We start from the raw sequence: 20,198 nt of genomic DNA, 5'->3' as shown, positions 1-20,198 counted from the left end.
TAAATTTTTACCGTTATATGTTTGTCATGGTTGTTTATATTAATAACTTTGTTGTTCTTTTGGGTTGGAGATACTATATAGATGGTCAATAACCCTTTTGTTGTTGTCTTTATTTTGTTACTCTTTTTAGTTTATTTTTTAGGTAAATATGTATTTGTCATACGGAAAAGGTTTTTTGACATTTCTTCTTAAAAAAACGGTTGTGATTTTTAACATAAAATAACGGTTTTAAAATGGAATATTTAAATAAGTTTAAAAATTCAAATTGACTTTGTATATGACGATTAAATAAATTTGAATTTTATTTTCTGTTTTCGGTTATTTTTTTGTTATTTTTTTTCGTTAATTATACCGGAACTAAATTAAAATAGTATTTTAAACTTGGTCATTATCGTTCGATCACTTTAAAGATTTCATAATTATTATTTTCATAGTTTGTTTTGTATTTATTTAAATATTTTACACTTTCGCTAATAGTTGTGAGATTTAAGATCTCAAGTGTCAGGTGGCTTTTTTGGAATGTTGGTTAGTTGTTTTTTTTTAAATAATTTTTGGCAAGCCAAAAAGTCAATATTTTTGTCTACTATTTTATAGTTGGCATGCATCATCTTGTTTATTGTGTGTTAAACAGATCAAGGTTATGTTGTTGTCTTTTTGGTTTTTAATTTTTTTCCAAAACATCATTAAACTAACCAGTAGCTTCTTTTAACTGAACAGGTTGTTATTTCTTTATTAACTTGTCTTTTAAAGTTGTTTTTTATTGAAAGAAAAAAATAAACTTTTGGAATTCTTTTGAAATTGTTAAAATTTTTGTTTCGTTTTCAAAACGTTTCAAAGTGTTTTGTTTTACTTGCAATTTGTTTCATGTAAACAATAATGACAAACAGGGATGGAAAGTGAACAAATACTAACTTTATGCAAATACTACTTTAGGAAAACACATTCCTAGTAAAAACTGTTAAGGAAGACTTTTTCTAAGCAAATACAGTCTTTCAAGAGAGAAAACTGTCTTCCCCAAGAAGACACTCTTCTATATGAAAACTGTCTTCCCCAAGAAGACACTTTTCTTTACCATAACTGTCTTCCCTAAAAAGACACTTTTCTATACGAAAACTGTCTTTCCCAAGAAGACACTTTTCTATACGAAAACTGTCTTCCCCAAGAAGACACTTTTCTTTACGATAACTGTCTTCCCCAAGAAGACACTTTTCTATACGAAAACTGTCTTCCCCAAGAAGACACTTTTCTAGACGAAAACTGTTTTCCTAAAGAAGACACTTTTCTATACGAAAACTGTGTTCCAAAAGAAGACACTTTTCTATACGAAAACTGTCTTCCCCAAAGAAGAAACTTTTCTATATGAAAACTGTCTTCCCCAAAGAAGATACTTTTCTATACGAAAACTGTTTTCCCCAAAGAAGATACTTTTCTATACGAAAACTGTCTTCCAAAAGAAGAAACGTTTCTTAACTAAAACTATCTGAAGTATATATTTTCCTAAAAGAAATCAATCTTCCGATGAAGTTCAAGAGTCAATCTTAAAAATTATAAATAATAAAAAAATCTATTGCATTTTTTTTTAACTTTTTGCATTATAGTTGTTGTATTTTTAAACTTATGGCGTATTAAATCTAAATAAAATATATTTAACCAGACATGATAATTATATTGAACCTTTATAACCCTATTAACAAATAGAGACTAAAGATCATTAATATACTTTATAATGCCAATAAAACCAATACAAATAAATAATAAAAAAATTGATTACATTGATTAAACAATAGATCAGCTGTTAATTAGAAATATAAATACTATAAAATAGCAATAGAGAAAACTAACAGCAAATAGAATATTTCAAAAAATTAACTACAAAACAAAATGGCTTGTGTATCAGATATTGATTTGGCCACTTTACATAAAACCCGCCTAGAAGAACGTTTAAATTATAAATTATCCTTTCAACAACCGCAACATCATCTGCAACATCATCACACCTACGATGGTTTTAGCACAATGACTCGCATGTGTTTGCAACGTAATGCCTCAAACAATTACAATCCTCAACAGCAACGTTCGCATCAGCAACATCATGCCAGTACAGAGTCCACTAAGCTCCCAAAATTAAAAGATTTAAATGGCAATTGTGTCATGGATAATTTAACAAATAAAATAAAACATTTAAATTTTATGAATAAACAGAAATTAAATCGTGGTGATTCTTCATCTAGTTTAGATGATGATGAGAATTTAAATTATTTCTCTTCGACTACTAGAAGACGTCGTTCGGGAACTTGGCCGTAAGTTGTTTGTTTTAGTTTTCTAATATGTTATGAAAAATTACAATTTATTTATCTATTAAAACAAATTGTTCGAGTACATTTATGACTCAGCTATTTATTTTGCATTTGTTTAAACGTTGTTAGACTTGATAATTTTTTTTTCGATTTTAAATGATTTAGCAAATTTTAATTGTGAAAACATGTGAAATCTGGTATTTGTTTTTGTTTTAGTTAGTAAATTAAATTGTTTAAATATTAAATAAATATTTATTGTTTAATTATTGAAACAATTCAATTGTATTTTTTAAATCTCTAATTATAGTTATATGACGAAATACTTTTCTATAGAAATCTATCTTGTTTTAGAAAGTGTCTTGCTAAGACAATTTTCCAAAAGAAAAGTGTCTTGCTAAGACAGTTTTCCTATAAAAAGTGTCTTGTTGAGACAGTTTTCCTATAGAAAAGTGTCTTGTTGAGACAGTTTTCCTATAGAAAAGTGTCTTGTTGAGACAGTTTTCCTATAGAAAAGTGTCTTGTTGAGACAGTTTTCCTATAGAATAGTGTCTTGCTAAGACAGTGTTCCAAAAGAAAAGTGTCTTGTTAAGACAGTTTTTGTATAGAAAAATGTCTTGTTAAGACAGTTTTTGTATAGAAAAGTGTCTTGTTAAGGCAGTTTTCCTATAGAAAAGTGTCTTGTTAAGACAGTTTTTGTATAGAAAAGTGTCTTGTTAAGACAGTTTTTGTATAGAAAAGTATCTTGTTAAGACAGTTTTCTTATAGAAAAGTGTCTTGTTAAGACAGTTTTCTTATAGAAAAGTGGCTTGTTAAGACAGTTTTTTTATAGAAAAGTGTCTTGTTAAGACAGTTTTCCTATAAAAAGTGTCTTGTTAAGACATTTTTCCTTTAGAAAAGTGTGTTGTGCAGACAGTTTTCTTATAGAAAAGTGTCTTGTTAAGACAGTTTTCCTATAGAAAAGTGTCTTGTTAAGACAGTTTTTTATAGAAAAGTGTCTTGTTAAGACAGTTTTCCTATAGAAAAGTGTCTTGTTAAGACAGTTTTTGTATAGAAAAGAATCTTGTTAAGACAGTTTTCTTATAGAAAAGTGTCTTGTTAAGACAGTTTTCTTATAGAAAAGTGTCTTGTTAAGACAGTTTTCTTATAGAAAAGTGTCTTGTTAAGACAGTTTTCTTATAGAAAAGTGTCTTGTTAAGACAGTTTTCCTATAGAAAAGTGTCTTGTTAAGACAGTTTTTGTATAGAAAAGTATCTTGTTAAGACGTCTTGTTTTTGTCTAATTTGTTTATTCAATTGCAGAAATAAATTAATAATAATTCTAAAAATAGGAGATACATTTGTTTATTGTTTTGCTTTAAAAATAAAATGCTTAAATGGAATTTACCCAAATGTGTAGCACGTGCTGCAGATCTTGGCAAATAAACATAAATTGTTATTGATGGCGAAGTGGAGATGAATTTGGAGAAACAAGTTTTATTATAAAAAATTTTATATTTTGATAAAAATTTATCTACTAAAAGCGGTTAATACTAATCACTATACTATCGAGGAATTTATAAAAAATATTGAACTATAATATAAAATTAATAAAACTAATTTAAAAATATAATATTTTAAAAAAAAATTTAAAAAAAATTTTACACACATCTCCCCGACGGGGAATTGAACCCCGGTCTCCCGCGTGACAGGCGGGGATACTGACCACTATACTATCGAGGATGTTGAAATGTTAAAGTTTAACATTCAACTTAACAGTTGGCAAGCAACAAACATATTGAGGCTGTTTAACATTAAAATTAAACTTATGGCAAAAAAAGCTTCTTTTTAAGGAAAAGCTTTATTTTTTTCTCTCTCTAGCAAAACTAATCTCTCATTAATTTGCCCCAACTACAGTAAAAACCCGTTATTATAATCTACCATAAATAAATTACTAACCTTAGGCAACATTTTAAAAACCAGAAGAAAAAAAAAAACATTTAAAGAATTTTAAAAAGATTTTTTTGGTTAAAATAACAAAAACAAAAAAAACTATGAATTTCGTACCAGTTTGTGCAAAGCGCCATAAATCTCAACAACTTTTTGTTTATGTTTATTTATTTTTTTTTTTTTGGAATAAAAGATAAATATCTTTAAATAGTTATGAACCGGACCTCTTTGTTAAGAATTTTATTTTGTGGAATAAAACCAAATTGTTTATTTTTTTTTTTTAATATAAAATTTTGGTTTTATGCTATAAAAATAAAAAGTTCTATTTATTTTTACAACTTTCTTGTTGCTTGTTCTTTTTTAAGTTTAATTTAATTTCTTATTTTGTTTTAAATACGCCAGCAAATGCAAATTTCTTTTAGAATTTTTAATTAATCATTTTTAAATAAATTAAATTATTTTCACGCGTTCTTTTATTAAACTTGAAAAGGCAGACGATCAACTGAACCAACTTTCATTAAGTCAGACTTAAAGGTATTTTTATAGAAATTAACTTATTTAGTTTGCAGCAGACTTTGCTAAAGCTTGGTAGCGGTTTTTGGGGTCGTATTTTTAAACTACGGGTAATTTCTTTTGCGGAAAAAATTTAAGGTTTTAAGAAATGTGTAGGTTTTTAATGAACATAAAAGAGTGTTTTTATAAAATTATCAATAATAAAATTTATTAAAAAACTGAATCATTTCATATTATTAATAATATAATATTTAGTTAAACTCCGTTTAACTGGTGTTTTACAAAACTGACGTTTAATGAAAATGTGTTCAAACAAAAAGTCAAGACAATAGACTAATCTACGGTAAGACTATAGACTGATCTATAGTTAAGACTATAGACTTATCTATAGTCAAGACTATAGACCTATCTATAGTCAAAACAATAGACCTATCTATAGTCAAGACTATAGACCTATCTATAGTCAAGACTATAGACCTATCTATAGTCAAGACTATAGACCTATCTATAGTCAAGACTATAGACTGATCTATAGTCAAGACTATAGACCTATCTGTAGTCAAGACTATAGACCTATCTATAGTCAGGACTATAGAATGATCTATAGTCAAGACTATAAACTGATCTATAGTCAAGTCTATAGACTGATCTATAGTCAAGACAATAGACTGATCTATAGTCAAGATTACAGACTGGTTTATAGTCAAGATTATAGACTAATCTCTAGTAAAGACTGTAGACCAATCTATAGTCAAGACTATAGTCAAGGCTATAGACTAAACTATAGTCAAGACTATAGACTAATCTGTAGTAAGACTACAGACTAATCTATAGTCAAGACTATAGACTAATCTATAGTCTATAGTCAAGGCTATTGACAGATCTTTAGTCAAGACTATAGGCTTATCTATAGTCAAGTCTATAAACTTATCTATAGTCGAGACTATAGAAAGATCTATGTATAGTCAAGACCATAGACTGATCTATAGCCAAGACTATAGACTGATATAGTCAAGACTAGAGACTGATCTATAGTCTAGACTATAGACTGATCTATAGTCAAGACTATCGACTGATCTACAGTCAAGACTATAGACTGATCTATAGTTAAGACTATTGACTGATCGATAGTCAAGACTATATACTGATCTATAGTCAAGACTATAGATTGATCTGTAGTCGAGACTATAGACTGATATATAATCAAGACTATAGACTGATCTATAGTCAAGACTATAGACTGATCTACAGTCAAGTTTATAAAATGATATATATTCAAGATTGTAGACTGTTTCATCTAAACAAGTCAACACTTTTCTATATATTGCCAAGATACTATTTATAGAACTAAAACTTTTCCTCAATGGACTAGTTACTGGAAACAGTTCTGTAAATACCCTATAGGAAATATTAAGATATTCAAACGATTTAAAAAGAAATATTTCTTTGAGTGTAACTCAAGCATTAACGACGGAATCGCACAAAAAACTATAAATATTCAATTATTTAAAATCAAGTACAAAAAAAAAAACAAACTCTTTATTAATACATTTCGTTAAACCCCAGGGGGCACAATGGGGTTTAATGATCAAAGATCATTATTAAATAGACATCAATCAATAAAAGTACTTTGTCTCGGCTATTGCATAAGTGCAGAAAAAATTTCAACAAACATTTCTACCAAAAATAATTGCAAACAATTAATTAGCTATGAGTTGAACTGACAGACAAACAATCTAACAATAAAGAAATCTTATTAAATTTTCAACAAATGAGGTTTGTTAAAAAAAAACTAACAATTATTTATGGTGTCCAAAAAAATCTGCGTATAAAGAAACAGAATTACGCCTATTATTATTACAAAAATGTGTTAGAGTGTCAAATTTGAAATACACAACCAACTTTCCTCTTTTTGTACTAACAACTTAGCAGAAACTTTACTTACATGCTAAGCAGACAAGTAATAATGGAGCAAGAGGGAAGTAGTTACTTGTGGGGTGCATAACTACTTATGTTTGTTAGAAGTGGTGCAAAAAGTAACTGATTGCAAATGTAAGTAAGTCTATCAGCTTACTCAATGATCCATTATCGTGTTATTTGAAAGGGGTAATCCATGAAAGCATAAATCAAAGTTTTCTTAATAGACTACTGAAATCTCTAGGATCCGTAGTGCTACTTCAATGTACAAAACCCATTCAACTAAATGAAATGAAACGAAATTGTTAACGACCGATTACCAAGTAATATATGAAATAACTACGTTATTCATTAACAAAATTTGATATTATTTGCTGGGAAATATTTAGATAAAGGTTTACAAATTTTGCTTATAACGAGGGCAGCTGGATATGTTAGTTAGTTAGTTAGATAGTTAGTTAGTTAGTTAGTTAGTTAGTTAGTTAGTTAGTTAGTTAGTTAGTTAGTTAGTTAGTTAGTTAGTTAGTTAGTTAGTTAGTTAGTTAGTTAGTAGTTAGTTAGTTAGTTAGTTAGTTAGTTAGTTAGTTAGTTAGTTAGTTAGTTAGTTAGTTAGTTAGTTAGTTAGTTAGTTAGTTAGTTAGTAGTTAGTTAGTTAGTTAGTTAGTTAGTTAGTTAGTTAGTTAGTTAGTTAGTTAGTTAGTTAGTTAGTTAGTTAGTTAGAAAGGAGGATGTATGTTTTATCAAATCCAAAGAAATACGCCTAGTTCCCCATCGGGCCTGTTGTGCGCTCTCTTACAGACTGTTGAAGGAATCGAACCCCTTACCTTCGGTCTGACAGACTTACTCAACTACTTACTTGTACTACATTTTCAATTTTGTTAAATTTGTTTGGTCGTGATAATGGAATATTTTCCAATCTAAAGAGAAGGTGATGACTAAGACATCTATTTAAAGATTTTTTTGCCACCAATCGAACTTCAAATCAAAATTCTCTAACCATAACCTTCAAATCTACTTAAATTTAAATTAAGTTCATTAAATTCAACTATTTTTTAAAAAACTTTAAGGAATTGTTTTAAAATTCTAATCTTGAAACTAAAAACAAGAGATAATTCTTGTTGTAGTCATATTAATCGATTAACCAGTTACTCAATTCCAATTTGCAACTGTTTATTTAATTCTCTCTTTCTAAGGCATAATAACAACTGGGATGACAGTAAGAAAGAAGCAAAAAACAACAGCATAAACAATAACAAATACACTTGAGAGTTGCCAATATATAAATAATTAATAAAACAGCATGTTGCTGTTTAATTTTGTTTTTTTTTTTTTGCTTTTTATTAAGTATTAGCAGAATCTCTCTGCTGCTCTCCCTGGTTTTTTTTGTTGCCTAAATAAATAATTATTATTTTTTTAAATACTATAAATAAAAAAAGTAAAAAAAATAATACTAAAACTGAATTTTCAATTTCAAGCCAAAAAGGTTTATTGGCAATAAATGTTAACTTTTTTTACCAGTATTAATGTAACCTTCGTTCATACCACACAAAAAAAAGTTAAAAAAAAGATTGTGAATTTTTATTTAATTTTGTTTTCTTATATTATTATTTATTATTTCAATCTCGAGACAATTTTTAGTCGTGTCTATATATTCAAACATTAATTTTATTTAATACTGTTTTCTTAATACTGTATATTATTTAACTTTAAAAATAAAAAAATAAAACTCATTAAAAAAAATTGTTGCTGTTTAGTTAAAATCTTGTCTCAATAACAACAAGAGCGCCTAACAAGTTCGGCAACTTGTTTTTTTATACAATTTTCTTAAAATTCTTGAAAACGTTAAAACACATTTGAAACAAAAAAATATTGTGTAAATTTTTTTTTATAAAAGTTTTAAAAAATTGTTTACAAATTAAGCAAAAAATAAAATATGTTACCCTTGCCTCGACGTCATCAACAGCTGTTGCAGGAGGCTTTTGGTCGTGAATCTCCTGCCAGCATGGAAGAATATAATATACATGGTGGCACCATGTTAGAAAATGGTTTTGGAGGTGATTTAAACTCCTCAGCCAGTAATTTGGAAAATATGTCTCTAATGGACAAAGTACCACCGTCTTTGCGTATTTTAAGGTGAAAAAACACAAAGAAAATTTTAAATTAAAATATTATTATAATTTTAAATTAAAGGTGCGTCTTTTTTTTAGCCTTCTCCTAACAACAAACAAACAAACTTACACTTCGTTTATATCTTAATAGTTTTATAATGTCAATATTATTAAAATTATTATTGTGTGTTCGTTCGTTCAATTTCATTGTTCACCTTAATTACGTGTTAGATTTTATAAAAATATAAAATATACTCATACCAATGTATGCAAATTTGTTGTTTAGTGTTGAAATTCTTAAATTTAAAATATAAATAAATAAATTTTGTGTATAAACACTATAATTGCATTGTTAATAGCAACATTTTTGTACTAAAAGTTTAAAGTCGAACTCTAAATTTAAAGCAAAGACTTTGGTTGCTTTTGCTTACAATTTTTAAGGGTTTTAGAATAATTTAAAACATGGTCCCAAACGACCCGAGCATCAGACGACAAAACGAACTCTAGGCAGTTCCAATACTTTCACAATTTCTTGGTTTGTGTTGGTTATTTCTACTATAGACTAGACTATAGACTGGACTATAGACCGGACTATAGAATGAACTATGGATTAGACTATAGACTAGACTATAGACTAAACTATAGACTAAACTATAGACTAGACTATACACTGGACTATAGACTAGACTATAGACTAGACTATAGACTGGAGTATAGACTAGACTATACACTAGACTATACACTAGACTATAGACTGGACTATAGACTAGACTATAGACTAGACTATAGACTAGACTCTAGACTAGACCTTAGACTAGACTATACACTAGACTATACACTAGACTATAGACTAGACTATAGACTAGACTATAGACTGGACTATATACTAGACTATAGACTAGACTATAGACCAGACTATAGACTAGACTATAGACCAGACTATAGACTAGACTATAGACCAGACTATAGACTAGACTATAGACTAGACTATAGACTAGACTATAGACCAGACTATAGGCTAGACTATAGACTAGACTATAGACTAGACTATAGACTGGACTATAGACTAGACTATAGACTAGACTCTAAACTAGACTATAGACTAGACTATAGACTAGACTATAGACTAGACTGTAGACTAGACTATAGGCTAGACTATATACTAGACTATAGACTAGACTATAGACTAGACTATAGACCAGACTATAGACTAGACTATAGACTAGACTATAGACTAGACTATAGACTAGACTAGACTAGACTATAGACTAGACTATAGACTAGACTATAGACTAGACTATAGACTAGACTATAGACTAGACTATAGACTAGACTATAGACTAGACTATAGACTAGACTATAGACTAGACTATAGACTAGACTATAGACTAGACTATAGACTAGACTATATACTAGACTATAGACTAGACTATAGACTAGACTATAGACTAGACTATAGACTAGACTATAGACTAGACTATAGACTAGACTATAGACTAGACTATAGACTAGACTATAGACTAGACTATAGACTAGACTATAGACTAGACTATAGACTAGACTATAGACTAGACTATAGACTAGACTATAGACTAGACTATAGACTAGACTATAGACTAGACTATAGACTAGACTATAGACTAGACTATAGACTAGACTATAGACTAGACTATAGACTAGACTATAGACTAGACTAGACTATAGACTAGACTATAGACTAGACTATAGACTAGACTATAGACTAGACTATAGACTAGACTATAGACTAGACTATAGACTAGACTATAGACTAGACTATAGACTAGACTATAGACTAGACTATAGACTAGACTATAGACTAGACTAGACTAGACTATAGACTAGACTATAGACTAGACTATAGACTAGACTATAGACTAGACTATAGACTAGACTATAGACTAGACTATAGACTAGACTATAGACTAGACTATAGACTAGACTATAGACTAGACTATAGACTAGACTATAGACTAGACTATAGACTAGACTATAGACTAGACTATAGACTAGACTATAGACTAGACTATAGACTAGACTATAGACTAGACTATAGACTAGACTATAGACTAGACTATAGACTAGACTATAGACTAGACTATAGACTAGACTATAGACTAGACTATAGACTAGACTATAGACTAGACTATAGACTAGACTATAGACTAGACTATAGACTAGACTATAGACTAGACTATAGACTAGACTATAGACTAGACTATAGACTAGACTATAGACTAGACTATAGACTAGACTATAGACTAGACTATAGACTAGACTATAGACTAGACTATAGACTAGACTATAGACTAGACTATAGACTAGACTATAGACTAGACTATAGACTAGACAATAGACTAGACTATAGACTAGACAATAGACTAAACTATAGACTAGACTATAGACTAGACTATAGACTAGACTATAGACTAGACAATAGACTAGACTATAGACTAGACAATAGACCAGACTATAGACTAGACTATAGACTAGACTATAGACTAGACAATAGACTAGACTATAGACTAGACTATAGACTAGACTATAGACTAGACTATAGACTAGACTATAGACTAGACTATAGACTAGACTATAGACTAGACTATAGACTAGACTATAGACTAGACTATAGACTAGACTATAGACTGACTAGACTATAGACTGACTAGACTATAGACTTGACTATAGACTGACTAGACTATAGATTAGACTATTGTGTGTTAATTTTAAAATATAGTAAAGAATTTCGATTTTGTTTTAAATATTAAATTTTGAACTAAATTTGCAAATTTGTACAAAATTTGCAAATTTGTAAAAAATTTTAAATTTGGTACTAATTTTTCAATTTGGTACTAAATAAGACCCAGTAGTCGTTTCAATACTACATGATACCTGTAATGTAATTGATTTAATTATCAACATCATTAAATAAATTAATTAAGTAATCGATTTAAACAACTATTTTAAGAAATGTATTTGTTATAAATTTAACCAAAAAATACACAACCGAAGGCTTTCAAAAGAGTAATTATGCCGATTGTAATTGATTTAGTTTTTATTTAAATTACCCACATTAAATTACATGTAAATGTTTAATAAATCTTAAAAGTTTCAATAACAACAAAAAATGTTTAAATATTAATTACTCATCATAAAGGAAATGTATTAAATTAAATTAACAACAATAATCCGACTGCCACTTGAAAATCAATCATTTTAAATAAAAGACCCTTTAAGGCAAATTTTAAATCAAAAACCAAATAAAATCATTAATTATGAAAGATTGTTTTAATGATTTACAGACTCTTAAAAGACTTTAATTTTTAATCAAACAAATTTTGTTTTTTTTTCTTCCTCAGGCGCACACGAAGTTTAAATGCCCCCTCACCTTTTCAACAATTTGGACCATGTGGACGTATAATGAAAAATCCGGCCATGGTTATGCAAATACAAGACCCTGCCAGTCAGCGTCTTACCTGGTACAAACCCCCGCTAACGGTATTGGTTATAAAAAAAGTACGTGACTCTATGGTGCTGGCACCATTTGTACAATTAGTTGAATGGTTGGTACAAGAAAAACACATGGTTGTGTGGGTGGAATCAGCCGTCTTAGATGACCCACTCTTACAAGAAGATAAGAAATTTCAATCGGTTAAGGAAAAATTGGTAACATTCAAGTAAGTTTTCATTTATAAATTAATATTTTTGAAAAAAAAAACTAATTTGTGATTATTGTTTTTTTTTAACAGAGATGGTCGTGATGATTTAACAGATCGCATAGATTTCATTGTTTGCTTGGGTGGTGATGGTACTCTTCTATATGCCTCTCTTTTGTTCCAACAATCTGTGCCGCCCGTCATGGCCTTCCATTTGGGCTCTTTGGGTTTTTTGACACCATTCCAGTTTGATAATTTTCAAGAACAAGTTACAAATGTTTTAGAAGGTCATGCCGCTTTAACATTGCGCAGCCGTTTGCGTTGCGTTATCTACAGAAAGACAGATCGTCGTAAAGATTCCTCCGAACTGACGCCACAATTGAATTGCAGCATGTCGGCGGACAGTGGTGTATCAATGGATTCCTGCTCGGGTATACCAACGGTAGGCAAAGGTTGTTCTAGAACACCTTCCACAAATATATTGGTAGGTTGTTTTAAGTTTGCATATAAAATGGTATTCTAATGGGTTTTTGTTGTTTTTAAAGGTTCTCAACGAAGTTGTTATTGATCGTGGCCCTTCCCCCTATCTGAGTAACATTGATTTATTTTTGGATGGCAAGTATATTACTTCTGTTCAGGGTGATGGCTTAATTGTTTCCACACCCACTGGCAGTACAGCATATGCTGTGGCAGCTGGTGCCTCTATGATTCATCCATCTGTACCCGCGATAATGGTCACACCCATTTGTCCACATTCTTTAAGTTTTCGTCCGATTGTTGTACCTGCAGGAGTTGAACTGAAGGTTGGTTGATTTCCTTTCTTAGCAAAAATTTTAAAACTTGTACTAAGTTTCTAATTTTGTACTAAAATTTCCAAATTGTACTAAATTTTCCGGTTTTGTACTAAATTTTCAATTTGTACTAAATCATCAATTTGTACTAAATTTTCAAATTTGTTCTAAATTTCTAATTTTGTTCAAATTTTTTTATTTTGTACTAAATTTTTTGTTCAAAATTTTTTTAGTACTAAATTTAAAATTTTGTACTAAATTTTCAAATTTGTACTCAATTTCGTACTATATTTTAAAATTCGTACTAAATTTTCAAATGTTTAGAAAATTTAAGTTCTGTACTAAATTTTCAATTAAAAAATTTGCATTAAACTTTTAATTTAGTACTTAATTCAAAATTTAGTACTAAATTTATAATTTTGTGCTAAATTTTTTATTTTGTACTAAATTTTTAGATTTTTTCTAATTTTTAAAATTTTGTACTAAATTTATAATTTTGTACTAAATTTACAATTTTGTACTAAATTTTGAATTTTGCACTAAATTTACAATTTTGTACTAAAAGTAGAATTTTGCACTAAATTTTCAAATTCGTACTAAATTTACAAATTTGTACTAAATTTTCAATGTTGCACTTAATTCTCAATTTTGTATTAAATTATAAATTTTGCACTATATTTTATTTTCATGCTAAATTTTTGTACTAAAATTTAAATTTCGTACTAAATTTTTAAATTCCTACTAAATGTTGATTTTGTACTAAATTTTAATTTTTCACTAAATTTTAATTTTGTACTAAATTTTAATTTTGTAATAAATTTTTAATTTGTACTAAATTTTAAAATTTGTACTAAATTTAAAATTTTGTTTTAAATTCTCAATATTTTACGAAATTTCCGAATTTGTAGTAGTTTTTAAATTTTGTGCTAAATTGTCTATTTTGTTCTAAATTTTATTTTCGTTCTAAATTTCAATTCTGTACTAATTTTCAATTATGTACTAGTTGTTCAATTTTGTACTAAATTTATACAAAATCTTAAGTTTTTACTAATTTATTTAGTACTAATTTTTCAATTTTGTTTTAAATTTTCAATTTAGTACAACATTTTTATTTTTACTAATTTGTTAATTTTGTACTAAATTTTCTTTTTTGCTCTAAATTTTATTTTAGTACAAAATTTCAATTCTGTACTAAATTTTAAATTTTGTACTACTATTTGTACAACATTTTTTTGTACTAAATCTTCAATCTTGTACTAAATTTAATTTTCTTGCTAAATTACAATTTTGTTCTAAATTTTTAACTTTATACTGAATTTTTAATTTAGTACAATTTTTAATTTAGTACTAAATGTTCAATTTAGAATAAAAATTTTCCATTTTTTTAATTTAACTAAATGTACAAAATTTTCCATTTAGTACTAAAATTTTCCATTTAGTACTAAATTTTATATTTAGTACTAAAATTTTCCATTTAGTACTTAATTTTCAATTTTGTTCCATATTATCTATTTCGTTTTTCCTAACTCTTCCCTTTTTAACTCTTTTCCTCCAGATTTCTGTATCACCCGACAGCCGTAACACCTCCTGGGTATCCTTCGATGGTCGCAATCGACAAGAACTCTTCCATGGAGATAGTTTAAGAGTGACCACCTCCATTTATCCGGTGCCCAGTATATGTGCTCAAGATCAAATATCCGATTGGTTTGATTCGTTGGCCGAATGTTTGCACTGGAATGTGCGCAAAAAGCAAAAGTGTTTAGATGAACTGTCGGACTTGACCGCTTCAGGTTCGGAGGATACTCTAGATGAGCTGGAAAGAGGCTCCGATTCTTTGTTAGATAGTTAAACAAAAACACAATAATAAACATAATTGTTAAACAATTAAATTTAAACAAAAGAAAAAAAACACTATTATAATCATAAAATACATAAAATTTCATTAAAACAACTACAATATGTTTAAGGCAAACATTTAAAAACAAAAATATATATAGAAAACAAGCTGCAATACTAAATAAGCTTCAGTTGGTGTTAATAGGTATAAAATAAATTAAATTAATTAAAACTAAACTAAAAAGCTTAAATTACTAATAAATGAAAAAAAGCTTATAAAAACAAAGAAAAAGAAATCGTCTTAACTGTAATTGGTCTTAGAAAGCAATGATGTATTATGTTAGAGAATAGCGTTAAATTGTAATAATGTTTAATTGTTGCCAATTAGAAATATTTAAACAGAAAACATTTGTAATGAAAGTGTAAACGATAAAAAATGAACAAACATTATTAGTAAAATCTTTACAGCTCAAATTTGTTTTTTTTTTTTGCTTAATTTTTTTTTTGTTACAAACTGTTTTAAACATTTTGTGTTTAGTTTAATTTATTACTATTTAATTTAAAAAAAATCTAACTAATTATTGTTTAATGGGTTTTTTTGTTACAACACACACGCCCTCTAAGAAATAGGCAAAATAAAATATGAAAGACATAAAAGAAATTTTGTTTAAAAATTATTATTCCAAAGTTTGTTTTATAATTAAGCCGGCTGTTTAAAGAGAATTTTCATTTTTGGTTAAAATTTTCGTACTATATTTTAAAATTCGTACTAAATTTTCAAATGTTTAGAAAATTTAAGTTCTGTACTAAATTTTCAATTAAAAAATTTGCATTAAACTTTTAATTTAGTACTTAATTCAAAATTTAGTACTAAATTTATAATTTTGTGCTAAATTTTTTATTTTGTACTAAATTTTTAGATTTTTTCTAATTTTTAAAATTTTGTACTAAATTTATAATTTTGTACTAAATTTACAATTTTGTACTAAATTTTGAATTTTGCACTAAATTTACAATTTTGTACTAAAAGTAGAATTTTGCACTAAATTTTCAAATTCGTACTAAATTTACAAATTTGTACTAAATTTTCAATGTTGCACTTAATTCTCAATTTTGTATTAAATTATAAATTTTGCACTATATTTTATTTTCATGCTAAATTTTTGTACTAAAATTTAAATTTCGTACTAAATTTTTAAATTCCTACTAAATGTTGATTTTGTACTAAATTTTAATTTTTCACTAAATTTTAATTTTGTACTAAATTTTAATTTTGTAATAAATTTTTAATTTGTACTAAATTTTAAAATTTGTACTAAATTTAAAATTTTGTTTTAAATTCTCAATATTTTACGAAATTTCCGAATTTGTAGTAGTTTTTAAATTTTGTGCTAAATTGTCTATTTTGTTCTAAATTTTATTTTCGTTCTAAATTTCAATTCTGTACTAATTTTCAATTATGTACTAGTTGTTCAATTTTGTACTAAATTTATACAAAATCTTAAGTTTTTACTAATTTATTTAGTACTAATTTTTCAATTTTGTTTTAAATTTTCAATTTAGTACAACATTTTTATTTTTACTAATTTGTTAATTTTGTACTAAATTTTCTTTTTTGCTCTAAATTTTATTTTAGTACAAAATTTCAATTCTGTACTAAATTTTAAATTTTGTACTACTATTTGTACAACATTTTTTTGTACTAAATCTTCAATCTTGTACTAAATTTAATTTTCTTGCTAAATTACAATTTTGTTCTAAATTTTTAACTTTATACTGAATTTTTAATTTAGTACAATTTTTAATTTAGTACTAAATGTTCAATTTAGAATAAAAATTTTCCATTTTTTTAATTTAACTAAATGTACAAAATTTTCCATTTAGTACTAAAATTTTCCATTTAGTACTAAATTTTATATTTAGTACTAAAATTTTCCATTTAGTACTTAATTTTCAATTTTGTTCCATATTATCTATTTCGTTTTTCCTAACTCTTCCCTTTTTAACTCTTTTCCTCCAGATTTCTGTATCACCCGACAGCCGTAACACCTCCTGGGTATCCTTCGATGGTCGCAATCGACAAGAACTCTTCCATGGAGATAGTTTAAGAGTGACCACCTCCATTTATCCGGTGCCCAGTATATGTGCTCAAGATCAAATATCCGATTGGTTTGATTCGTTGGCCGAATGTTTGCACTGGAATGTGCGCAAAAAGCAAAAGTGTTTAGATGAACTGTCGGACTTGACCGCTTCAGGTTCGGAGGATACTCTAGATGAGCTGGAAAGAGGCTCCGATTCTTTGTTAGATAGTTAAACAAAAACACAATAATAAACATAATTGTTAAACAATTAAATTTAAACAAAAGAAAAAAAACACTATTATAATCATAAAATACATAAAATTTCATTAAAACAACTACAATATGTTTAAGGCAAACATTTAAAAACAAAAATATATATAGAAAACAAGCTGCAATACTAAATAAGCTTCAGTTGGTGTTAATAGGTATAAAATAAATTAAATTAATTAAAACTAAACTAAAAAGCTTAAATTACTAATAAATGAAAAAAAGCTTATAAAAACAAAGAAAAAGAAATCGTCTTAACTGTAATTGGTCTTAGAAAGCAATGATGTATTATGTTAGAGAATAGCGTTAAATTGTAATAATGTTTAATTGTTGCCAATTAGAAATATTTAAACAGAAAACATTTGTAATGAAAGTGTAAACGATAAAAAATGAACAAACATTATTAGTAAAATCTTTACAGCTCAAATTTGTTTTTTTTTTTTGCTTAATTTTTTTTTTGTTACAAACTGTTTTAAACATTTTGTGTTTAGTTTAATTTATTACTATTTAATTTAAAAAAAATCTAACTAATTATTGTTTAATGGGTTTTTTTGTTACAACACACACGCCCTCTAAGAAATAGGCAAAATAAAATATGAAAGACATAAAAGAAATTTTGTTTAAAAATTATTATTCCAAAGTTTGTTTTATAATTAAGCCGGCTGTTTAAAGAGAATTTTCATTTTTGGTTAAAATTTTTCAGTTTTGTTCTAAAAATCTTTGGCTGATTTGTAATAGTTGTCTTGTGTATACTTTTCAATAAGATTTCTTTAGTTTTAATATTCATTGATACACACACACCTACACACTCTACTTAAAACTACAAAAACAATAAAATATTTTTTTTATATGTATAAATATTAATCGTTAAATAATAAATATTGTATTCAAATTTACTTAGGTCCTGTTTTTCTACTAAGTTTTACAATTTTTTTAAAAAGTTAAAAAATAATAAAAAAAATACTCTTGTTTATAAAAAAAAACTGAAAATTGTGTTTGTTTTCTTTTAAAAAGAGTTTTTTTGTATTAAAAATGGGATTAACGGTGACTAAATGTCTCAAATGTTTAAATACTACTCCTGGCCACTCTAGTTCCCATAAAAGCTTTTTCTTCAAACAACTAAGCCTTAAAGTATGCTTTAATTTGTTATTTTATTACTAAACAGTGGTTCTTAATCTTTCGTACTTTTCTTTAACATGTGAAGCCAGAGAAAAAAATATACTAAACCATACTTTTCGCAGTATTTGTGAAATTGAAATGAAAGGTTTAAGGTTTAAGAATCTCTTTTTATTATTAAACATTAGTAAACACTTACCATTCAAATTGTATTTAAGACTTTTCCATCCAATAAAGTACCAATGACACTTAACACTATTAACCACTTATAGTGGAGATTTCAACTGGTTTTCCTGTAAGTAGAAACAGAAAAGTAAAGGAATTAATTGATTTGTAAATTAAAATAATTATATTACACAGAAAGCGTTTCTCTAATTCTAGACTAGACTATAGACTAGACTATAGACTAGACTATAGACTAGACTATAGACTAGACTATAGACTAGACTATAGACTAGACTATAGACTAGACTATAGACTAGACTATAGCCTAGACTATAGACTAGACTATAGACTAGACTATAGACTAGACTATAGACTAGACTATAGACTAGACTATAGACTAGACTATAGACTAGACTATAGACTAGACTATAGACTAGACTATAGACTAGACTATAGACTAGACTATAGACTAGACTATAGACTAGACTATAGACTAGACTATAGACTAGACTATAGACTAGACTATAGACTAGACTATAGACTAGACTATAGACTAGACTATAGACTAGACTATAGACTAGACTATAGACTAGACTATAGACTAGACTATAGACTAGACTATAGACTAGACTATAGACTAGACTATAGACTAGACTATAGACTAGACTATACTAGACTATAGACTAGACTATACTAGACTATAGACTAGACTATAGACTAGACTATAGACTAGACTATAGGCTAGACTATAGGCTAGACTATAGACTAGACTATAGACTAGACTATAGGCTAGACTATAGACTAGACTATAGACTAGACTATAGACTACACTGTAGAGTAGACTATAGACTAGACTATAGGCTAGACTATAGGCTAGACTATAGACCATAGACAAGACTATAAACTAGTCTAGACCATAAACTAGACTAAACTATGGACTATGGTATTGATAAGACTACAGACTAGACTATAGTCCAGTCTATGAACTATAGCTCACACTATAGACTATAGTCCTGAGTATAGACCAGACTATAGTCCATACTATAGACTAGACTATAGTACTATAGTTCAGACTATAGATTAGACTTTAGTCCAGAATATTGACCAGACTAGTCTATAGTCCGATCTAGACTATAGTCCGATATCGTCGATAGTACATAGTTCATAGTATAGACTAGACTATAGTCCTGACTATTTACCAGCTATAGTCCAGACTATAAACTACACTATAGCCCTGATTATACTTAGTTCAAATTAAAGATTATCCCGGAGTGTAGGCTATAGTATTAATTTTAGTCAAAGGAAATAATACCTTATTTTATATTTCTACTTTACAAACTAACATCCGTAATACACATGCAAGGATTAAATACATATTTGCAATAATTCATAGTATTACATAGTTAGTACTATAAGCAGCAACTATCATGTTCTAGTAACAAACTCCAAAAAAAGCACAAATGTAAAACAATAAATCATTCTTCTACAACCCAACATAAAAGGCAAAA

At 27.5% G+C, this 20,198-nt stretch overlaps 2 protein-coding genes across 9 annotated transcripts in view; both read left to right on the top strand.

The window, feature by feature from the left end:
• Nucleotides 1–15,738, top strand: part of LOC119613220 (NAD kinase-like) — a 30,914-nt gene extending 15,176 nt beyond the window's left edge. For 2 of the 8 annotated variants that reach the window (XM_037969186.1, XM_037969178.1), the window contains exons 2-6: nt 1,788–2,300; nt 12,138–12,455; nt 12,528–12,918; nt 12,980–13,237; nt 14,781–15,722. In XM_037969186.1, the coding sequence (XP_037825114.1) occupies nt 1,882–2,300; nt 12,138–12,455; nt 12,528–12,918; nt 12,980–13,237; nt 14,781–15,074 (1,680 nt within the window). In that variant the 5' untranslated portion in view covers nt 1,788–1,881 and the 3' untranslated portion in view covers nt 15,075–15,722. Of the gene's footprint in view, nt 1–1,787; nt 2,301–4,746; nt 4,888–7,999; nt 8,786–12,137; nt 12,456–12,527; nt 12,919–12,979; nt 13,238–14,780 lie in introns of those variants that run through there. The other 6 variants (XM_037969214.1, XM_037969196.1, XM_037969225.1 and 3 more) reach the window with 5 other exon arrangements.
• LOC119613372 (NAD kinase-like) lies at nt 15,184–18,039 on the top strand. The gene is made up of 2 exons (XM_037969401.1): nt 15,184–15,192; nt 17,082–18,039. The coding sequence occupies exons 1-2, from the start codon at nt 15,184–15,186 to the stop codon at nt 17,373–17,375; spliced, it is 303 nt and encodes a 100-aa protein (XP_037825329.1). The 3' UTR covers nt 17,376–18,039.
• Nucleotides 18,040–20,198: the final 2,159 nt, after the last annotated feature.

Source organism: Lucilia sericata, unplaced genomic scaffold (genome assembly GCF_015586225.1).
Source record: "Lucilia sericata isolate MDLA Ls3-8-SP2 unplaced genomic scaffold, ASM1558622v1 Contig000039F_arrow, whole genome shotgun sequence".
Taxonomy (NCBI): domain Eukaryota; kingdom Metazoa; phylum Arthropoda; class Insecta; order Diptera; family Calliphoridae; genus Lucilia; species Lucilia sericata.
The sequence above is the reverse complement of the archived record's forward strand: the minus strand, read 5'-3'. Positions and strand labels throughout refer to the sequence as shown.